At 37.1% G+C, this 25,140-nt stretch overlaps 1 protein-coding gene across 2 annotated transcripts in view; it reads left to right on the forward strand.

The window, feature by feature from the left end:
* Positions 1–17,909, forward strand: part of LOC146001212 (uncharacterized) — a 38,670-nt gene extending 20,761 nt beyond the window's left edge. For both annotated transcript variants that reach the window (XM_083138505.1, XM_083138506.1), the window contains exon 5: positions 17,438–17,909. In XM_083138505.1, coding sequence (XP_082994631.1) covers positions 17,438–17,702 — 265 coding nt within the window. In that variant the 3' untranslated portion in view covers positions 17,703–17,909. The remainder of the gene's footprint in view (positions 1–17,437) is intronic.
* Positions 17,910–25,140: the final 7,231 nt, after the last annotated feature.

The following is a 25,140-nucleotide window of genomic DNA, read 5'->3' on the forward strand; positions in this document are numbered from 1 at the left end:
TGGACGACCAAACATCAACTTAATGCCGAAAAAAATAAAACTTATTGTCAAATTATAATTTAAGGCGAATTAAATTATCTGGAATACCTGTTCTAGTCATCAAAGTATATTATGTGATCTACAGCAGTGTTTCTCAACCACCAGGCCGCGAGAAGTTTTCCTCAAATTTGTCATTTTAGTTAGTAATTTTCATCAACAAATATTTTGTTGTCGAAATATGATTAATTTGAATTTTCTGTTTAAAATGCATCATGCTAATAAAAATCAGCCGTTACCAAATTTATTTAATGATGTTGGCCTGAGGGGACTATAAAATTTCATTAGATCCAGTAGCAGACATAATTTAAACCTAATTTATATTTGTCAATAGGTTTAGACATAATCGAACTATTATTCTTTATGATATGCCATAAATAATATTTTATTAATATTGAATGTGCATAAAGTTTAAAAATTAGAAATGTGTTTCCGAGTGAATTGGAATCGGGGCGGGGCATCTACTTAAAAATAATAATTTACCGGGTCGCGGTCTCACGAAGGGTGAGAACCATTGATATTTCAGAATCATAGATTAATTATTCAATTTATTCGTATCATACATCTGCGATCTGTAACATAAGTTATCTCGCTATACTCATCTACCGTACTTTGTAATAATGTAACATATCGCTATTACGTCTAACGTTATGTTAAAAGCAGCTTACTGTAGTTTCAAGGTTAGAGAATGGTACATGTTGAAAATTCAAAATAAGGTCTAGCACTAGCACTGCCACCAACGTGAAGCATATTTCATTCACATTAATTGCTTTGCCACACACTACTATTAAAATATTTATGTATAGGTCTACTTAAGAAGTTATTTCGTGACACCTAAACAGCTAGTGGTTTTGGTAATAACGTAGGTAGTTTACAGTGGCGTCTCGTGGCCTCAAATTTGGCCGGGGCTTATTTTTTAAAGAATTTAAAATATAATGACAATTCACACGAATTACAAAAAATAGGTATTTTTCTTCTTCTAGACTACAAAACTGGACTTATTTTTTAAAAAAAGTATTTAAAAGGTAATAACAATTCATATGAATTACAAAAAAACAGGTATTTATCTTCCTCTAAATTACAAAATTGGACTTATTTTTTTAAAGAATTTAAAATATAATGACCATTCACATGAATTACAAAAGAAACAGGTAATGCTGTGAAACGTACCTTTCTACGAACGTTGGTTCTCATTTAAACAAGAACTGTGCTCTCCTGTTCTTCTGCTCAGCAAATTTTGTAATTATTTTTTCATTGAAGCCCTCTATATTTGCAATGTATTCTTTCTCTATTGTAAGCACTGCCAAGACATTGAGTCTGTCTTGTCCCATTGCATTTCTTAAGCAGGTTTTAATACGCTTCAATGTGCTGAAACATCGTTCAGATTCAGCTGTTGCCACTGGAGTTGTTAAAACTATGTTTGTCATTTTTACAGTTTCTGAAAAGGTATCATCTAAATCATTTTCAATGAAAGACTAATGTAATGTACTGATAGAGTTTATGTTTTTAAACTCTTCACCACACTAAATAACACGAAGTTCACTCTTTAGTTTTCCCTCTTCTATGAAGGGATAATATTTGGCACAATTCTTACACGAATCATCGAGAAAATCAGACTTCCTCCAGTCATTGAATTTTGCAGGGTCAACTAAATTGAAACACTCCAAATGTTCAATTGCCCCAAATCTCTCTTCGGCTTGATGAATAATTATATCGCAGCACTCAATAGCGCATGCTGTTTTGTTAACACAACTCATTTTGTATCACGGCTGATGTGTATTTATTTACTTTGGATTCCTCTAAATGTTCATGCAAACTGTTATCTCATTTACTAAATCTAGGAAGATGCCTCTGTTTAAAGATTGTTCTCTTTCGTAGAGCAAGTTCATGTCGACCACAGAATTTTAAGCAATCGATAATTCTATTTAATATATGCAAATTTTTCCGGACTAATTCATTGTGCCTTGTAATTGACAGTCTATATGCTTCATCGATTTGTGTTCGCGAACATCATATAACGATAAAATCTTGCTAATTATCAGGTAAATCAATTAGTCGCCGTAATAAGCAATAACATGTATTGGATGGTGGCTGTACACCGAGAGTTGGACGGCGGAGCACGGAGGACTAGCCTGTTTCCCGAGAGAAGAGGCCGATCCTCGGGCTAAAAGAACATAAAGTACAACTTTAGTACCAATGATCAGATTCACCTGAAATTTTAGACGGCGCAGCAGCAGATTATAATCGACAAAATCCCAAAAGCAGAATTTGATAGGAGATGAATTAAGCCAGATATTAAAGATTAAACAACGAGACTGGACAACAATAACTACAGACTCCCTGGCACTCTCTTCGGAACGAACGTGCAGGTTACAATGGGGCCCGGTCTTTGGGTAACCTCTCTTCGAGGTGCTTTTGGAGAAGGGTCAAAGAACTCCAAATACACGGGCGAAGATAGCAGGACAAGAGGCTACGACTTGAGGACGATTTACCAACGCTTGGCAAGAGAGGGTACCGTAACGAACCTTTTGAATAGCAAATAAATAGACGCGCAGAGAAGCGGAAGACACAGTTTTTACTCAGATTTTCTTCGACGTGTTATCGTGCACAATCTCTCGCGAACCACCCGCGTAAAGTATCCGCTTTGTGTGTCGCACCGTTCCGTGTTGTGTTTATTTCACACGTGGTTGTTTACTATCAAGATGGAGTAGAGACAGCGAAAGGCCCCGCTGGGGGGCGTCTGCCCTAGTTGCCACCCTTGAAGATGCGGAAATCCAATCTTATCGCCAGGAAACCATCTATTGACCAAGCCGCCAAGCATCCATCTCCACCACGAGGACTTCAGTCAGAGCCGACAAAGGTAAGCCGGAATGGACGTGAAAATGGATAAGCTTCGTTCGCCCCGTCGTGACATCCAAGAAACTCGCTTAATTATATAAAAAATCTCGAAGAGACATTGCTTATTACGGCGATTAAATTGCATCCACTATATTTTTAAATTGTAAAACCGTACAGCTTCAATTATTCATTTATCCAAAGTATTTAACATTCAGATTGTACGACGCTATAAATTGTCTATATAATTATATAACAGTGATCCAAGTTCACCGCAAAAGTAACAATATAAATATTAACATTCAATTACAACAACATAAAAGGAGTAGTGTTTGGTCGTACAGGTTAAGCTCCTACCGGAACATGGTTTTTCCCGGAAAAGCAAAAGTAAATGTCAAATTAAGAACAGTTTTAATCAATGTAGCCAACTTTAAACATGACGCCGAACTATTTTTGTACTAATTACTCATGTCTATTGGATTGCCGAGATATGAATGCGTGAGTGAATGTATGAATGAAAGGGGCAATGATGTAATGTTTATGCATGTGCTCTTTTATAGAAATTACAGTGTGTATATATAGAACTAACCCTGTGGTGTGATTTGTTCTACCCTATGTAATCTCTTGGGCTCCGACTGATGGCACTTACCCTGGGACAAAAGGTAAATAGGTTATTAATGATTGCCTTTTGTTTATATGTTTAATTGTTTTTGTGGGTTTGACATTACCATTGTAATGTAGAACCAGAACGTCGTCAGGCACGTTAAATAAGTAGCCGCGGCGTTACAATCAACCTTTCCAAACAAAGTCAATTTTAACGACTTTCCAATGTGCAAAGAACTAGTTTCATGTGAGTTATTCTTTCAGAAAGATGTTTGAGATCACTTATACCATGAACTGTCCATGAAGCACCACCACCAAACAAAAGCAATTAAAACAAAAGAGAGTTTTCTTGATCTCGCTAGCTGTCAACCACGGTTTTCTGTTGTATCAGTCTGGATTGAAAGAGCGTGATTGTGATTTGTGTTTTTGTATTAATGTAACACTCGGATCGTCAGGACCTAATTGTATAACAACAAGTTTTTCTTGGTCACTCAATGTCTGAAATGGTGTTGCCAACAAGAAATCCACTTCGTTCATAGCGAATAAAAGCCACCACAACGCTACACTACAACACGCGGGATCGAACGAACGCGACGCCAAGGAAGTAGCCCCGAATCAACATCCAAACACATTGCACTCCTCCCTTCGCTCTCTCTGCTAGCACGTGACCTTCACTGTAGCGTGTAGCGTAGACCACGCCTTCCTCTGCGACGAGCCCCGAGATGATAACTGACATCAATGCCGCTAGGAGCGCTGTCGTATCCATTGCTGCTGACGATGAACTTACGTCGGTAAAAATCGCCTTTTAAAAGATTGTGTGATAGTTATGTATTATGGTGATTGAAAATTACGTCAATACGTCCGTTTTTCTTTAGGAGCTAAGCGCCTGAAGCCCCAAGGGACGAGACGCCACTGGAAAACAGACACACACGCTTGGCTCAATTTCGCATACAGAACATTATAGGTTTAAGACACGAGAAGTCTGCGTTTCTAGATTTTACGCTAAATGTTCTTCCTCTGATGCATTGATAATGACGTGAAACGATCCGGTGCCTACGCACTTGTAATCATAAGAAACCCAAACTAAAAAGTTTCCAATTATTTTAAGTGGAATCGAGAAACAATCAGTTCAGTACAGAAAGTAAGTTACGATGGCGTCCGTACATGACGCTGGTGATCGTATGTTTAAAATGTTAAAATGTCTCTTCCTACTTTCAAACAAGAGAAAAATGCATTTTGAACTAGCGTTCTCTTGCCGACTTTTCAAGTGAATTAGATACAACATTCTTTACATTCATCTACTGAAGTCAAAATAAATTGAGGGGGAAAACGACGAACTTAATTGCCATATCAACAACAAGGTTTCAGAAGAACATAGTATATAAAGCTTGTCTTCCTTCAAAAGCATTTAGTAGCTCTTCATTCAACTACACGCGCATCACATCCTCAAAATTAACATCTCTAATTTCAGAAACATGCTATATATATTCCAAAGTAACTTGTCTTTCTGAATGTTCACCTCCGATTTTAAAGCATTTAACCCTTTCCGTATGTGACTGAAGGCAAGTACCTACCTACTTGTGATCTAGATGCACGGAGTCAAGGGAAAGTGACCCTTGTTGACTGGGCTGTCTGTAGGTTCTTCAGACCACGGAACGCCAGAGTGCTCCAGAACCCAGTAGTCTCAAAATAGGTAAAATTGGTGCAAAAAAGTCAAGCATAGTTGACAATTATAACGCTTTCAGAACCCCTTCCCATTTTTTTCCTGGGCACACTCCTGTTTTTTACCAATCGATGGCTGGTTATTGGCGAGTTAGGTACTTATTTTATAAGTAGCCTACTATGTCACAAACAAACTTTTTTTTTATTACAAGTCAGAATTACGAATCACTAAATCTCTACCCGGCTCCGTGGCCGAGCACGTTAAGTGATTGATTTCGGATCTCGCCACCACAGTTACCGAGTTCGAATACCAGCCTGAGAATGGGCGTTCTTTGCAAGTACTAATTCATCAATATTATCCAATCATCACTCTTCATCGTCGGGTTAGCCGACAGCGGAAGAAATGTGAGGTAAAGTAACGAAATACAAACACTATTCACTGCCCTTGTACAGTCACGGACACTGCCGGCTTGTAATGAATACATTGACTTTTAATTGAATCGTTACAAGCCGGTAGTGTCCGTGACTGTACTTGCATTATGTCGCTTTTTCTGCCACGTCTGGCTAATTGCAACGATGAGGAATAATGATTAGTTGAAAAGGACGATGGGATACTTGCAATAAACACGTCAGAACATGGCGAAATTGCGAGTCGACCACTCAACGAGGTTGGCCACTGAAGCAGTTAACCTTGAACAGTAGAAAATGGCACAAAGCCACAAAAAGAAAGTATGGACCTACTGTACGAACGTAGTAACAAAAAACGATATTAAATTTGTAACATACCGTATTCCGGCACGTGGCTTCTTGCAGCTGTATGCTGAATGGGGCCAAGCGTATTGAACAAGTAGTTAGTATTCATTTTTCTCATTCCACACATACACGTACGAAGTTGCTTTCTTTGAACTTGACGGATGAACACAACCGATACGAATGTTCGAAACCATTTCCGCAGTCACATGCCGCGGTGGCCCTTCAGTCCGTGCTTGGCCACGGGAGAGGCAGGTCGAAGCTAAGCAGTCGTGCGGGCTTAGATAACGCGTGACGCGGAAAACCGAGTGCGAGTGTTGAGCCAAGTGGAAAATAGGACTCTGATCGGTAATAGTATTTGACAAAAGTTAATAAGAACAAAAAGGATAGAAATGGAACGTGAAAATACCATTTTGATAAATTTCGCATATGGAGCAGCAAAACCCAGTGCAATGGACGTGCATGAGTTCATTTACAGTAAGTTTAAACTTAGTATTGATGAAATTTTAGCAATACAAATACCGACAACTGCGCGAGGTGTTTATTTGAAATTAGTGCGACAACGTACTATGTTAAAATTGCTAGAACAGTACCCAGGTGAATTAGAATTTAAGTATGATAATGGGAACGTAGTGAAAGTAAAAATTAGCGACGCAAGTCGAACAGTGAAATACGTACGTGTATTTAATTTACCTATGGAAGTTGAATTAAGACAAGTGCACGGGAAATTCAGTGAATATGGAACAGTGGATGAAGTGACAGAAGAAATGTGGAGTGAAAAGTTTCGTTACCCTGTGCCCAGTGGCGTACGTACAGTAAAAATGTCATTAAAGAAGCCAATACCATCATTTGTAACTATTGGCAAATATAAGGCACACGTGATATATACGGGACAAACTCCAACGTGTGAGTTCTGTGGTTCGGATGAACATTTAAGATACAGTTGTAACCAGCGGCAAATGACTACCCTACGGGTCCCACCGAAAGTCAAGGCAACCTACAGTAAGGCAGCTTTGACCAATGAGACCGACATAGTAAGCTCAGAGGGTTTAGCTAGTGCATCAAATCAGCAGAAAAATGAGGTTACCTCACAAATGAAGCCAACCAGTAATAATGAGATGGGAAAACAAATAGGAAGAACACAAGAGGAGGGAGCAAATAAAAAAACGTCAGAACCTCAAGATAAAAAACACTCGAAGGAAGAAAAAGAATCAAGAGAATCAATGAAGAGTGAGAAGAAAAAGGAAGAATTCATGGACACATCCCTCCCCCCCACTACCTTATCACCAGAGGAAACTGCATCCGCCACTAAATCACTGAGTGACAAACAAGAATCAGAAGAAGACAGTGATCTCATTTCCACTTGTGGGAGTGAGAATAGTAATCAAATGAAGGTAAGTGAAACTAAGCTTAAACGAAAAACAAAAACAAAAAACTCTATAGCAAAACGGCGTTCTACCAGACGATTAGGAAATAACTTTTCAAATAGTGCTCCAATTATTGGATTAAATTCTCCAGTAGTGAAGATGGGGACTGGTAATCGAAGTAAAGAAAGCGAAAAGGCAGCTCAAGAACATAGTACTTAGAGTAATTTATTTATATGGAAAATATGTATTATACAAAAGTGTGGATTATTTTAATACTATTAATAGTATTATATAGGAATATGGAAACATCAGTAATACGAGTTGCAAATATAAATATAAATAATATACAAAATGAAACAAAGTTAAAATCACTACGTAGTTTCTTGCATCAAAAAAGTATAGATGTTGCGATGTTGCAAGAAGTAGGCCGAAATTCGCTAGAATGTAATCAAAATTACATAGAATATAATAATTATAATTCAAGTGGTACAGGAACTGCAATTTTAGTTCGTAAAGGACTATCATTTATCCAAGTACAAAAAGAATCCAGTGGAAGGCTAATCATGGGGAAATTGGGAACCTTGACATTAATTAACGTTTATGCCCCGTCGGGATCAAGATACCGGAACGAAAGAAGTAATTTTTATACATATACAGTACCACAATACATTGCAGGTAGTGCAGGTTCAATGTATTTAGCAGGGGATTTTAATTGCGTATTATGTAATGTGGACCAAACACCGGGTTATAATTTTTCAAATGCTTTGCAAAAATTGGTGCACAACTTGCAGTTAAAGGACGTGTGGCAAGAAAAAAAGAGGCAATGAACTCGGATACACATACGTCACTGCAACTAGTGCCTCGAGAATAGATAGGGGATATGTTTCAAGTGAACTAAAATCAAATATTACCTCTGTTCATATGGAACCGGTGGTTTTAGTGATCACCATGCTGTAGTTACAACAATGAAATCACCGGTAAGGTTAACTAGAATAGGGAGGGGAACTTGGAAAATGAATACATCACATTTAATTGAAGAAGATTTTAGATTTGGCTTTGACAAACAGTGGGAAAAATGGACTAAGAGATCATTATATGAACAAAATATTAATAGATGGTGGACAGAAATTTTTAAGCCAAATTTCCAAAGATATTGTAAACAATACTCCTGGGAAAAACAACACGAATGGTATAATAAATTTAATTTCCATTATGCAGTATTACACGATCTATATAAGAAAAAGAAAAATGACAGTGACACGCAAACGAAAATTAAAAAAGTAAAAGCACAACTACTGCGCCTACAGGCAACAAAAGTAGAAGGAATACGTATACACAGTGCGCTCCCCAATATAGATATTGAAGAAGAAATAAATTTAGTTCACGTAACAAATATATATCAGCGACAAAAACAGAGTCTGATAACAGAAATGCAGGATAATCATGGAGTAGGCCATAATGAGGGGAACCAAATACAACAAATAGTGTATAAATATTTGGAAAATAAATATTCAAACGCATATCAAAATAATGAGAAGGCTAGTCAATTTTTAGACAAATACATACCAATCCTGAAATCAGAAGAAATGGTTGGATTAAACCAACCATACACAAATGAAGAAGTGTATAAAGCAATAGTACAGGGGGTACGGGGAACAGCACCTGGGGAAGATGGAATAGCGACGAATGCATATAAAGTTTTATGGCCAACAATGGGTAATACTTTAACAAAATGGGTTAATACAGTATTAAACAAAAATAATTTAGTAAATTATGAGACAACAGGAATAATAATTTTAATACCAAAAAATAGTCAACCCAAGGAGATGAAAGATTACAGACCAATAACTTTACTTAACACAGACTATAAAATACTGACTAGATGTGTAGCAAATCGATTAAAGTTGATTTTGACAAAACTGGCTACACCATATCAATATGGAGTAGTTGGAGAAAAAAAATATACCATTTATTGACACTATTACGAGATGAAATAATAAAATCTCAAGACGCCCAACAAAATAAATACCTCGTAGCGATTGATTATTCACAGGCATTTGATAGAGTGGGACATAGTTTTTTGTTAAAAACAATACAAAAGATGGGTATTCATGGACAAATGTATGAAAATATTAAAACATTAGTGACAAATATAAGCTTAAAGGCAAAAATCAATGGGTTTTTAACTAATAAATGCATAGTCAAAAGAGGACTTCCGCAAGGAAGCCCATTAAGCTTACCCCTTTTTGTAATGGCCTTGGCACCTTTCCTTCAACACTGTCGCACGACCGTAAATAATAACATTACAGGAACGACATCGGTTGGGGTTTAGTTCAGACCCTAATTGTGAGCAGTGTTTATTAGAAGATACAATAGCACACAGGATGACGTACTGTGGAAAGGCAAAACAAGACTGGCCGGTACTCCAAAAAATGATAGCACATATAAGTCGATCATCAGTTCAGTGTATTACTCCGAAAGTAATAATTTTTCCGGAATTTAATTTTTTCCCTGCTACAAAGCATCGAGCGATACAGTGGATTATAGGTACGTACATGATATATATTTTTTTCAATGGACAATTTATTATTTATTTATTTGGAGCTTATATCGACGATGTCACAGTCATATGTCAAAATCAGGCAGCGATTAAGAACTTAACGGAATGTATACGACAATATGAAATAGAATCTGGTGCCTTAGTGAATAAGACTAAAACGTGTTACTTAACATTAGGAAAGCAACATGAACAGCCACCTGACGTGACGTTTAAAAAAGTGGATCAAGTTAAAATCCTAGGAGTGTTTTTTACAAATGACACTACAAAAAGCATAAAACTTAGTTATGATAATATATATCAGAATATTAATTATACCATACACAAATTTATACAACGACCCTTCACTTTATGTACGCGAGTCAAAATAGCAAATGTATATATCTTATCAAAACTGTGGTATGGAGCCCAAATTTGGCCATGTGATAATCGTAACTTAGCACGAATAAAGAAAAGTTTAAACCGGTTCCTTTGGGCAGGAAAAGTTTTCCGAGTGAATCAGCAGACACTTAGCTTACAAAAACAGCAAGGAGGAATGAGTTTGGTGGACGTTGGTAAAAAAACAAAAGCTTTGTTTAATCATCGATATTTTTCAATGATTCAATCTAAAGAAAATGTCGAGGACATTCCAGGGTATACATATATAAGAGATATTCCATTAGAAGCACCAGTGAATGAGATCAAAATTCCCACTTCCCAAAAAGTATATCAAGAAGCTATAATGGAATATTTATATGGACTTATAAAGAAAATAGACTATAATCAGCTAACAGTGAAAGATTTGTATAATCAATACCTTACTCAAAATATGGATACGCCGCACATAGTGAAGAAACACCCACAATATAATTGGAACAGAATTTTTACCAATATCTCGGCAAAACATTTATCCAATAGACAATGCAGTCAATGGTACCAAGTTGTTCACGAACTAATTGATAATAAAGCAAAACGACATCGGTTGGGGTTTAGTTCAGACCCTAATTGTGAGCAGTGTTTATTAGAAGATACAATAGCACACAGGATGACGTACTGTGGAAAGGCAAAACAAGACTGGCCGGTACTCCAAAAAATGATAGCACATATAAGTCGATCATCAGTTCAGTGTATTACTCCGAAAGTAATAATTTTTCCGGAATTTAATTTTTTCCCTGCTACAAAGCATCGAGCGATACAGTGGATTATAGGTACGTACATGATATATATTTTTTTCAATGGACAAACAGGAAACAATATGAGGGACTATTACCGCAGTGAATATGGGAAAATTTTACCTAGTAAAAAAAAAAAGGTTATATGCAAACTATATTCAACACACACTGTATGACTCAACAATAATGTAACATTTGTGAATGTAACCACAAATGAAGCATGGTTAAACCTTGTTAAAAAGTAGTAGAATGTAATAGTTATATTGTAAATAAAAAAAAATTAAAAAAAGTCGGTAACGCGTCTGACTACCATGCTAAAGGTCCCGGGTTCGATCCCCGGCCGGTTCAAATCCGGGAACTTTTCTAACGATGGAAGCGGCCCCGGCGCCCACCCAGCGTCGAATAACATGGGTACCTGGAGGAAACCCTGGGGGGTAAAGGCGGGCAGGGGCGTGATGCTGATCACATCACCCCCACTCACGACCGGATCAAGAAAGTGTGGGGCGTCACTCCCACACCCCCTATACGCCTTCATGGCGTGGTGCTAAGCACAGGGGAGCACTTTTTACATGCACGTACAACAGCTTTCTATGTCATCGATGTATCACGAAAAGCCTGAAATTACGCTATATGAATCTTGCATTTCGCTTATAAAACGATATCACAGTTTAGACCTTTTATTCACTATAAATACAATTTCAAATGCAACAGAATCACTTAGAAACATTTTGTACTACACAGTCTGTCTCACACCCATATGCAAGCACTATGCAATGAATACTTACAAAAATTTACCACAGGTGTCGCTACTTGTAATAGTGATGGCAGATGATGGGTTGGTTGAAGTTCTCTGCTCAATGTGGAATGCTTTACCTTTCGTTTTTAGGTTCCACTGGGAATATCATGATAAAGGGTGCAGCATTTATAAATGTAGAAATGTACATATTGTCATATTTAACATTAATGGACACAAATTCTACAGTTGAACGTTCGTTTTCTCATTTCAAGTGTATTAAATGCACTGATTGATTGATTGATTTAGTTTATTTTACTTCGCGTTTTGTGCCTCTTGGCTAATTTGCGAAGATGGGGATGAGTGATGAAATTGATGAATGTACATTCACAAACAACCAAGCCCGAGCGCGATTCGAACCCGGGACCCTTGGCGTCGCAGCGCGATGTGCTAACCACTCGGCCACAGGGTCCGGCTTAAATGCACTGAGAACTGCCTCTACACATTCAGAGGGACACGCCCCCAATGGAAATGCTAACCAGGGTCTGGTGTCTGTCTGCCTACACAGAGCACTAGCTGTGTCAAGTCTACTCTACATATTCCCACTGGCATACGCAGGATTTTTTTTCGGGGGGCTGAACTTGTGAACTTAAATAGTATATATATATATACGTATGTAGTGTGTGCGTATACATCCGGATTTCCTGTTTTTTACATAAATATATTTTATTTCTTTATTTTTTTAGAATTTATGGCCATTTTAAGAACAGATAATTCCGAAACATACAAAGCCCCTAGACATCGTTTTGAGTTTATTTGGAATGTGATGAAACGGAAAATCAGAATTTTGTCATTTGAAAGTAGCGAACAAACATGCATCTATTCATTTTAATGCAGGGTGCGATAGGTTGGATTCTCACCCCCCCCTCCCCTTCCTGCTTTGAAACATCAAATCTCAGGTTATGAATGACACATCTCAACCGGGGATCATTATTTCCAACCCACTTGTAAACTATATCGTACTTATGATGTTTCAGTTGAATTCAATTAAATTTACCGCACCATACCTACAAAAAAATCGTTACGCAATTTATGTCGACTTCGTACAGTGGCGCCAATTTATATGGGTCAGTGGGGCCCGGACCCACTTATGTGATTTTTTGTGAACTTATAAATCAAGTGTTTGAGCCCACCCAATGCTTTTGAAAAATTGGTGCTCCTGGCTGTCTTTTAGATGCCATGTATTCTGTATTTTTTCAGACTTCTGGTTTTTCACAAGTAGGCTACTTTTCTATCGAATACTAAAACTGGGTGGTGTTTCTGACGTATGCTGGGTCGCTTCGTCGTTTAATCCTGTTCGAGAGCTTGTTGAGATCTGTAGTGTTTCGTTATGTTTTATAAAAATAAGTCGAGATTGTCCCCGATCGACTCTTGAGAGTTTCAGGTTTCAAGGATTGGTATGACATTTGTCAAAGTAGTTGTTTATGATGAAATTTGCGATATTTTAAGACTCTATACAAGTACTGAAAGTACTATCATTGTATAGGCAAAACCAAAATGCTTCAGTTCTTAGAGCAAAGCAAGAAATTGGCGTGACTTCTCTTGAAACATTGAAAAAGATTTATTCGTCGCGTAGGAGGACGATAGTTCAGTAATTAGAGTAAAACCATACGTTCGAAAGTAATTTTGTCAATCTTTGGTGCACAATATGAATAACCGGTTTGAAAACTTAGGTCTCTTTTCGCATGTATGGCTTGTAGATGAAGGTGTGTTTTCTGGAGACATGTTAGGTGAACTTTAATGTAAGTGAAAACATATGTGCGTCACTAGTTAAATATTTTCACATCTACAAAGAAAAATAAAAAAATCCACCTCACTCAAGAATTATGGGAATTCAATTAAAATTGTACCAATATCTACAGCTGAATGCGAACGCGGATTCAGTGTCATGAATCTAACCTATACTTAACAGAGTGCGATTAAATATTTGCTTGGATCATAGAATACATCGGCGTAAATCAATTTTAGTGATACCCCGTTGTTGGCGTTTTATTTTCATGATATATGAGCTCCAATTAGCATTTTAAACCTTTGTTTTAAAAGTTATTCAAACACAAAAATGGTTATCGGGGGTAATTTTAAGTTTTTATTTCCGACTTCATTACCTACCTTCATTTCAATTTCTTATTTTCTAAAATTTTGGGGGGCTGTAGCCCCTTCAGCCCCCACCCCTGGTACGCCAGTGCATATTCCTAATACAAAATAGGCTTATGTTGCGTTGTGAATTTCTAATTAATGCCTAGGAGGCATTTTAGACAGATATAATCTTTCAAAATTTACATCATCAACGATTTTCGAGAAACGTGTCGTTGCTGAGGCAGGCTCAAAGCAACTGCCTACTTTGACATACTTTTTTTTTAAGAATACTGGGCCAAAGTGGAGGGGGTATGACCTTCTGCCACCCTCCTCCCTTGAGCAGGGTACTGTAACACATACTGAAAATAGCACTTACTTCTTAAGACAGATTTTCTCAGCACAGGTTAACCTTCTAAGTTAACATATTTTTAAAATGTCTTCTTTCTTGATCTCATTCAAAAAAGTCACACATAAGTACTGTCACTTCTTCTTTATGATTTAGTGCCAATAATGTTAGATGATTAAGTCCCAAGGACAGGGTGCGAAATCATTGAAAACTGGTGGGGGAGAAAGTTCTTCATATTCAACCCCCCCCCCCCACAAACATATGTGTATATTATACGATATACATATTTGTAATGTTATTAAAAGTAAAAATAAATTAATCAAAATATATTAATAATAATAATAATACTATTATTATTAATTACATAAAGGAAATTAATTTGTTACTTTTATACATATCAGATATTGCAAAGAAGCTAATTTCTTTACTAACTGGTTAAAGATGTTAATAAATTATGAAATAGTTCAAGTAGTTTTATTATGTGTAACTTCTTGTTTAGTTTGTGCTTTATGTTAATATAAATCAATTAGATTTCATAGTTATTATTGTTTTGCATTCATGTTTTACTTTTATTGTGCGTATTGATGTAGATTTGTTAATGATCTCTTGAGAAAGAAAAAGCATTGAACACTCACAACTACACTAATTTGTGTATATATTCGATATTATTCTTAGTAAAGGATATTTGAAATTAAAAGTAATTGTTTATCTTTTGTACGTTATAGTAGAAACTCTCCCCCCAGAAATGTTTGGTTGGGGGCATTTTTGAGGCGAAGATGGTTGGTGGGGGGAAATCCCCCCTGCCACCCCCATGATTTCGCATCCTGCCCAAGGAATACTGTAAGTAGGTTTTATCTTTAGCATTGAAAATGACCTTTCTATTAGGCTACAGTAATGGCTAGTGTCAGTGATTACCCCCTACTTTTGCCCCCACACTATGCTAACCCTTATCTACAAAGGGAAATATACTGCCTTTGATCCCCTCCCCCCTGGTTTGGAACCCAATCGCTGCCACTGGGTAGAGTAAGAACCAGGATTATAGCAGTGGATACCTCTGGAAAACTAGGTACAATTGTGCTAGGCACATGGAAGGCAGTCTTTAAATTCACTGGAATCGTAAAACTTTTGTCCAATTAATTAATATGAAAAGTAGTACATAGGTATCATACGTTCATGCTATGTTAATAATTTATGTCACAGGTAGTATTTCAATTACAAATATACATGAGCCATGGAAAAATCACTAACCAAAATCGTGGGTGCTGGGCTTATAACAACAAAATAGTTCAGACGAAGTGACAAGGTGCGGGAAATCTGATAACTTTGTTTCTAAATATAAAGCACCGCTTAAACACAGCTATGTTAATATCTGGGACGGATGTCCGACTTACCCCTCCTTATGAGAGCTTTCAGACTGGAGCAAGTGGTACGTGGCATGGAAACCAACCTTCAGAAATAAATTCACTTTTTGTACCTAAGTGACACAAGAAGCTGCACATGTAGTTCGGAGTGGATCGTTTTCTCAATATTGTGCATGTTGTCGCCTCAGTTTATTTGCATCACATGTGCAGTGAATGCTATTCTACAGACTGGATGGAACCTGTGTTGCTTGTCACTTCAGTGTGAAACCCCCACGTCACTTCAGTCTAAAAACTCCCTACGGCCATTCTGTGTGACTAGGAAAGAAAAGATATTACATGACCTCTCCCAGTCTCCTTGAAACTGCAGAACCAGTGGCAGGATCATCCAGAAGGGACAAAGAGGAGTGTTGCCCATCCAAAAAAAATTAACGTCAGCCTTAAATTACATGTATATACATACACTGATGAGCAATTGAATTAGACACACCTACCTAGTAACGTGAAGGATCCCCTTTCACCCTGATGAAGGCAGTGATGAGGCGTGGCATGGACTCCACAAGGCACCGGAAGCATTCGGAAGCCATACCTATCCATGGCCACTGCACAGCCTTCCACAATGCAGGGAGATCGGTCGGAGCATGGTCCACAGCGCACACATCCCTCTCGACAGAATCCTAGATGTGTTCGATGGGGTTGAGGTTGGGCAACCTCGGGGGGACAGGGAAGCATGCTCATGTCCCTGGAGTGTTCCTTCAACCACTCGGTCACAATTCGGGAGGGTTGCGTTGGTGCTTTATCATGCTGTAAATACAGGTCCCCTGCAGTGTGTTGGAGGTGCACAAATGGATGCACATGATCTGACAGCAGGTCCCTGTATCGTTCACCAGTGAGGGACAATGGGCAATGTACCAGGGGACCCCATTTCATCCCACATAAACAGTCCCCATACGAGGATACCACCTCCACCGGCCTGAACTGTGCCCTGCTGACACGAGGGATCCATCGCTTCATGTGCTTGGCAATGCACTTGTACTCTGCCATCAGCATGTACTAACATGTACCTTGACTCATCAGTCCAGATGACATTTTTCCATGCATCAAGAGTTCAATTGGGGTGGCTTCTATACACCATATCAAGGAGATTGTTGTGGATGGTATGGCTGCTTACAGGTCATTGAATTGGCGAGTGATTTGCTGCACTGTGGCATGTCTATCCGCTGTTACCATCCAAGCTAGCCGACGACGTCCTCTGTCATCGACAGAAATCCCAGTGCATGCACAACTTCACAGATGATGTGACCCATATGTCTAGCTCCAACGATTTGGCCACGATCAAATGCACTGAGATCTTGTGTTTTCCCCATTCTGTATTCGACTGTTACTCATACAGTCAGTATAAGGTCTAACGCCTTCGCAGTCGCACGTCATGTGGCACTGTTCCATTCGCAGAGGCAACCACAGCACCATTTCGCCAACACAGCAGGTGTTTCAACTGCTCATCAGTGTATTAGAGTCCAGGGGTAAAACCTGATAAGTCACATTTTCCTGTTTTTACAAGAGAAAAAATTCAGTTTCAAGACTCACTTCTTTTCCTCAGTATACTATTCTTAAACTTTCACATTTCTCGTCTGTTCAGTTACACCATACAAAAGTACATATTTAACTACTTAACGCCATCAACAACAGAAAATTGATAAAATTGGACTTATCAGGTTTTTTCCCTGTACTTGTCATATGAAGGACTGATAATTACAATAAGACTGGACTGTTGCATATTGTTGCAGGCACTTCCAGCGGTTGAGATACGACAGTTCTGAGCAGCAGCAACCAAGAAAGTCTACTTCCTGTAAAATTCACCATTATATTTATTGTATTTGATAACTGAAATTTCTGTTCATAGGCTCAGAATTGAAGTACAGGAGGAAAAGCGCAAACGTAAAGAAGCATGCACAAGATGGTTGTACGGTCTCGAAAAGTCATACTACAGGAAAGATGTTTGTGTTCCAGAGTGCAAACAAAGTGAAGCCCCCCAAACCAATGAGTATCCGGGACCAACAGTTCAGAAATACATTACAAAGCAAGGAAAAACTACTGGTACAACAAATGCTATGGAAGGGTGTGCTTGTGATGAAACTGGAGAAACATGTGAAGAAGTTAAAAAATAGCATGAACAAACTTAGGACAAATGTGGCAATTCTTAGAAAAAATACAGAAAAAATTTTAAGAATGCAGAACAGATGCAAATAAAAGGATGTCTCTGAAATGTCCCAGAGTAGTGTAGGGCAATATAAATTTTAAGTGAACACGATATACGATATTGTTTATATAAAAATTGGCTTACAATGTATGCTTAGACTCATTCAATATATAGAACCAGAAGTAACATTAAAGCAGAGTAATGTCATTTTAGAAGCTGCTATTTTTCTTTAAATCATTATAATAAAAATTGACAATATTGTGAATTTAAAAAATTATATCCTTACTTTTAAGTTTTGGAATATAATACAATTTATTTATGGAAAATAATAGAGTAACGAAGGAAGTTATTACGTAATTTTCCCACCTATATTGTTGTGAAATGTTTGCTCCAGTGTGAGGAAGAACAAGTAGGTGGAAAATAAACCGTTTATCAACACTCCAATAAAGAACAAGAAAAGAAAACGTAACTCACATTAAATTATAGGCAATTATCGAAAACCACAAACAGACCACTTGAAGAAACAAAAGAAGAAAAATTCATAACAACAATGCTGACGAGAGGAAAAAATGGCCGTTGATCTTCATTGAGGCTGCCGTCAGTACAGAAAAGTATGTATATCGGCATCTCTGTCAGTGCTTGTCTGTTGCATACAACAATAACTGTCTTACTTCAGTATCTAACATTCGGCAGTCAATATGACGACATGACATAATATGACACTCTAAGGATTAGTGTTTTCAGTTGAATGTAGGGGGTGCAGAAGAAAATTAAAGGGTGTGCAAGCACCCCCTTATGCCCCCCTGGATAGGGCTAAGGGCTGCTAATAAATCTGTTTTACCATTAGTCCATTCAGCCTAAGATAACACTAATAAAATGGTTGATATAACATGCTATGATGCAAAGATCCTAGATAAGACTCGTTTCATTGTGTTCGTTTCCTGATCATCATCTTCAAAATTAACCTAGAGAAATAAAAAATGACTTAACACAACTACAATACAATAAAGGGGGCAGCAAAATATATATATATATTACCATCTAGTGTGGCTTTATACTTCTTTATATTAATGGCAATAATGAATGATAATTAGATGAAAGAACAAACACAATGGAACAGTCAGTCCGAGATTCGAATTGCGAACCTTAAGAGATTAGATTGTGCTCAACAATGGAGGATGCAGAAAATGTAATTTGCTGTTGATGATAAGGATAAAATGCACTTACAAGGATATACAATAACAGAGAAAATTTCAACATTAGTGACTTTTCACTCGAAGAGGAGTATGTAAAATGAATACTATTTTCCTGACTGTGCAGGTGCACAACTATTAAAATATAGCTTTCATTATGCATTGGGTTTTTAATACTTTTATCATGTCTTTGACAACAGATTAGAACAAAGACAAGATTTCCATTCATTTGGGAAAACTTCCTGAATTTCCAAAGCATAAATTTCCAGACTATTCTGTGATGTTTTAACTTCGTTTATAATATATTTGTGGAGTGGAAATGTGAATGCAAAGACTCCAGTTCAAAGAAACAGCTTTTTTACAGTTGGTCTGCATTAGTTGCAACCCTTGCCACATGTGCAAACTGAACTAGTCCAGTGCATAAATAGCAGTTTCCTGCAGATTTATACTTACTGCTTTTACACTTGAATTCCTTCACTTGAGCTGGACACATTTTCTGCAGTCGAAAAATAAAATCATTTATTTACTTCTGACCTCCTATTGAATCAAACTAGGATCCATAATCACTGTGAGTGTTACAAGGATATTTAAAATCCCATGGCTTTCCAGTTTTGGCCAATTTTTTGCCTCCATCAGGTTTTTTCAGGACTCCTGAGTCAGTGCAAATCCTGAAATATGTTTTAGACACAACGGTCCTTTCTTAAAAAATATTAACCTCTTAACTGGGTAATTTCCTCGTCGAAAGCCCAATCTGCCCTGGGAATTTTTGTTGATAAATTGATGAATTTCGTAAACCAATATTTTAGTTAATATTTCTGTGCTCCATGGCATACCATTTAGGTATTGTTTATTCTTTTATTGGTCCTTGTTGTACTTTTTACAATATGCGAGATTTACAACTACAATATATCTTGGATTTCCTCAGCAGGAAAAACATGCCGTCGCTTCCGATTTGCCTGAGCCATTATTGCATACGCGATAGAACTGAACGTCGGGCTGTGTTCGTTGCTTCCCGCTAACTCTAACGGTTACAACAGTCTGGAAGTCAGAGCCATCTGGTGAAACAAAGAAGAAAGTAATTTTACGTAGTATCTCGTCATACACAACAGATATCAGCAGTAAGAACATGAGAACGTAGTATCCCGTCATGCCCATTATAAATCAGTAGAGCCAGAACGGAGTATTACGTCATACCCAGTTAAGAGGTTAAATGGAGTAGAGATAGGCCGATATGAAATTTTGGTATTCAGTTTAGGTTAAAAAGAGTTATAATTTTTTTAAGAAACATATCCATTATAAGTCTGTTCTTTTATAACTTTTGGGGACATTTCAGGAAAATATTAATCATGTCACTCATGATGGCTTATTTGTAAGAATGTGAACTTTTCATTTTATTGACGCACGCACACGCACACAAAAATTGCTTAAAGCAAAATAAAGTGTAAAAATGTAATGGAACCTCGATTATATATTCTTTCAGGAGACCATGGTTAAAAGATTTAGGTGGATACATGTGTAATCTGGGAAAATTTTATGATATATTTTAAAATAACTTTATTTGGACGAGAAGATAAAATGTATAAAGCAAGAAAACGTAAGTACAAAGACCAAAATTAACTTCTACGAAAACTGTCTGTCTCACTCTATCCATCAATCAGAAAAATGTGTAACTTTGCAGGTTGGCCATGTAGGTAAGGAGTGAAACTTGTGCAAAGAATCAACATACTTACTTACTTACTCCTTGGCTGCTACAGACCGAGAAGGGCCTTGGCCTCTCTCATTGTGATAGCCCATTCATTCTATCTTCTTCTCTACTTCTCCACCGTCTTACTCCCATCCTCCTCAACATCCTCCAACAATCTTCTCCCTCCTGGTGTCCCTTTATAGACCTTCTTAACCACTCTGCCTTCAGGCATTCTTTCCACATGTACCAGCCACCTTAGTCTCATGCTTCTTATATCGGAAACTATATCTGGTTTTTTTATAGGGTGCTCTAATTTCATAGTTTCTCCTGTCCATTCTCATTTAATGGCCCATATATTTTCCCCAGTATCCTTCTTTCCCCATCTTCGCAAAAATTCTTCATCTGCTTGTACCATAGTCCATGTCTCTGCTCCATGTCACCACTGGCTTTACCATTACCTGATACACTTGATTTTCAAATTTCTACTCAGGCTGCGAGATTTGAAAACTCTTAACAGTCAGAAATAATTTTGATTACCAGCTGCAATTCTTGCTTTTATTTCCTCCTTAATATTATTATCCATGGTAACTAATGTTCCAAGATATTTAACACTTTTGCTTTTTTCATGGAGGATAGTCTGTGGTGAAATATTAGCTAGTTGCGTAATATATAGCTACAGACAAATTCAAGCTTAAATTGTGGATTTAATCATTGTTTTTATTGTAAAAGTGTTCTGTGTCATTACAAGACAGTAAATTTATTGAAACGTAAGTTAATATTAAATAATCTTGTGATTTAGAAGATAAATCAGTGTTAAATCTATACCATGGAAAGCTCTGGGCCATCCAGATAAAGTTTCCTGCTTGTAAGAAATTCAACAAATTTCATTCAAGTGAGGGAAAATGTCTAGCGAGGAAATTATTAATCAAAGCAGAGAGGACGTCCAAATGGAGATGAATGAAGTAGTGGAAGTAAAAAAGGACACGTCTTCAAATAAAGACGGAGAAAATATGGATGTTGAATTGGTTGCTAAGCAACCAAAAAGTCAGAACACAAAACGAAATCGAGCAAAAGTTAGTGGAAAGGAGGAATCTATAAATGCTCCAAAAATTTTCAAAGCAAACGTATTAGAGCGTACAATGCAATCAAAGGACAATGTGAATAAAATGACTTATTCTATCCTGGGCACGATGGCCCATATATTATGCTTGTTGAAGGAGCAGAACACAACGTTGGTAGCTTTAGTGCTATTATGTTAGGTAGTCACTTAAGAGAAGCTAGAATTAAGGTGAATTATGTTAAGGCATCGGGTCCTAATCGTGCAAAGGTTTACTTTTTAACATCCAATGATGCAAATGACTTTTGAACAAAGAGTTTCAGAAGAAGTATAAAGTAAATGTCAAGATCCCGAAGAGTCTTTTACACAGAATAGGACTAATATATGGGTTACCGTTACATATAAATTTAGAAGAAGTACAAGATGAAGCAGAGGCTGAGAGAAATATTCCAATAATCAAAATGGACAGAATGAAGAAGAAGATTTATCAAGAAAATGGGGAATTTGTGTTCAAACCGACCAAATTGATCAGCGTAACATTTCAATCACAAAGGTTGCCCTCGCATGTAAAGCTACTCAGTAACATATTTCAGGTACAACCTAAAATAAAATCTGTTATGCAGTGCAGGAATTGTTTCCGTTTCTCTCACACAAAGGATGTTTGTAAGTCCAAAGCGATATGTCCAAGGTGCGGTGATTATGAACATGATGATATATGTGCTTCAGTACCTAAATGCATAAATTGTTCAGGAAATCATCTTGCAACTGAGAGGTCGTGCAGTAAGTGGGAAGAGGAAAGAGAAATTCAGAAAGTGATAGCATATGAGGGCTGTTCATATCAAGAAGTTCTAGTAGTTCATTTATGACCGAAAGAGACTATTATTCTTATGCAAACATACTACAAGATTTCCCAGAGTTAAAAACAACTAAAGCAGAGTCTTCCTTTGTACAAGCTCCAAGTTCAGCAATTACAACAGGTAACAGATATGAGGTGCTGGCCACTCTAAGAGAAGAGGAATCAGGGACATCAAGAAACTTATATTCGTGGAAATCTTCTCAACCTCATCTTTACAACATGAACAATAGTTATGCTGATCAAAGATTTGGGAAGATATTTAAAAGTAAAGAAGTTATGAAAAATAAAGGTATGCAAAATCTAAAGTCGTGTGACAATCCTCAAACCCAAAACGAACAAGAAAGACCAGATTATGTATTACTAAATTCCCAAAGCAATCCAACGTCAGTGACAACAACGGAAAAACGAAAATTAAGAACTAGCATCCCACAATATGACTCCCAAAAGCAAATAATGATTAGTTTGTTACAAGTTATGGCAAAACTAACGTCGAACATAACTGTGGATGATAATCTTCAGAGAATTAAAAATATTCTAGTCGATTGTGCAAATATTACTTCACAGTTATTGAAACTTATTGAAGAGCTTGAATCATATGAAGATGCTCAACATTAAATATAATAATCAGTAAGTTATCACATGCAAAATATGTTTTTGTTTGTGCAATGGAATTTATGCTTGTTTCCTTCAAGAAAACTTGAACTCATGAAACTGATAGAAAAGCATCATCCACTCATTATATGTGTGTGTGAAGTATGGGGGGATGGAAGAGTTTCAATTGAAATAAAAAATTATCACGCAGTAATTAATCAAAAAGGCGGAAAAGGAGTGGGTATATTTGTACATGAAAATCTGGCATTCCAACCCATATCATTTAATCCCAATTTAGTGATTCTTCGAGAATATCGGGTGGAAGTAGTGGGAATACAAGTGCAAATTTTGAATAAAATATTTACCGTTATCTCGATATATATACCATCTTCCTATACATCGCAAAAAATTGCAGTGAAACATTTAAGGTCTACGATTAGTTCATTCAAGACTCCATTAATCATAACTGGAGATTTCAATTGCCACCACCCATTGTGGGGTCGACAGGCAGCAGATAAGTTGGGTCGAACTCTTGTTGAATGGATGGAGGCGGAACAGTTAACTATAATAAATGATGGTTCACCTACTCATGTGCCTAGAAATGGAAGTAATCCGTCATCTATAGACTTAACATTAATTTCAGAAAAGTATTGTGCAGACTTTACATGGGAAGCCGATGTGGACTTGAGAACAAGCGATCACTATCCATGTTATTTTTACCTGGCTTATTGCCATGCAACAAATGAAAGAATATTAACTATTCGCAAATGGAAAGTATTCAAAGCTAATTGGTCTAATTATACTAAACTTTTAAATATTTATTTCTCAGAGGATGATGGATTAAAACCTGATAATATTACATACGAGGAGTTTATAAAAATTATTTCGGCTGCGATGGACTTGAGCTGTCCCAGGGTGATAAAAAGTAGTCAGCAACACTTCCCAAAAATATACTGGTGGACAGAAGAGTGTGCTGAAGCAAAACTACATAGAGTCGAATTAGCAAGAATATACTCACGTCAACCAAATCCGGAGAACTGGAAAGCATTCAGACGCTCTGTGGCCAAATCAAAGAGATTATGCATAAAAGCAAAAAGAAAATCATGGAAATTATTTTGTGAAAATTTACACCCAAGCATGAAATTAGGATATGTGTGGAATAAGTTTAGGTCGCTCAAAAATCCTCGTACAGCAAATGTGGTCCCTTTGAAATCAAATTGGAAGACTGAATTTATTCAGAAACTCATACCTACAGTGTCAGATGGAGTAATTGAAACACCAAATGAATTATGTAGTTACACATCAAAACTACGATCGGCGAAAGGTTTTGCAACTCCAATTTCAAAAGAGGAAATCTATGAAATCATCGGCAACAGTAAAGAATCTGCTCCAGGGATGGATGGAATTACTTATTCTATGATTAATCACCTTCCAGATGTAGCGTTAAAGGCGATGTGCACAATTTTTAATAAATTCTTAAATAATGGAAAAGTACCAGAAGATTGGTCCAAACAGTTGATTATTCCAATTTTAAAAACAGGCAAGGACCCTCAAGTAGGTAAATCATATAGACCTATAGCTTTGACGTCAGTTATAGGAAAGATATTTGAGAAACTGATACAAAAGAGAATAGAATGGTTTTTAGAAAGCCAAAATATATTTCAGTTCGAACAAATAGGATTTCGAAAGGGATTAGGATGCCAAGACGGATTAATCACTCTTTCCTCGTATATTTTCGACTCACTGAAAAGTAACAGAATTGTATTAGCTGCATTCTTAGATGTAAGCGCAGCTTATGATAATGTAGACATTAATATCCTAATCCAAACAATACAACAGCTAAAAATAGCTCACAACTATGTTTTGATATTATGGAAGTTACTCAGTAAAAGATCTGTATATTTCCACTTTTTTCAGTGAAAGTAGAGGACCGTATTCAGCCTGCAAAGGGTTACCTCAAGGAAGTCCTTTAAGTCCTTTGTTATTCAACATATATATGATCGGGATGAAAAGGAAATTAATTCC

Source organism: Lepisma saccharinum, chromosome 17 (genome assembly GCF_977018435.1).
Source record: "Lepisma saccharinum chromosome 17, izLepSacc3.1, whole genome shotgun sequence".
Lineage (NCBI taxonomy): Eukaryota > Metazoa > Arthropoda > Insecta > Zygentoma > Lepismatidae > Lepisma > Lepisma saccharinum.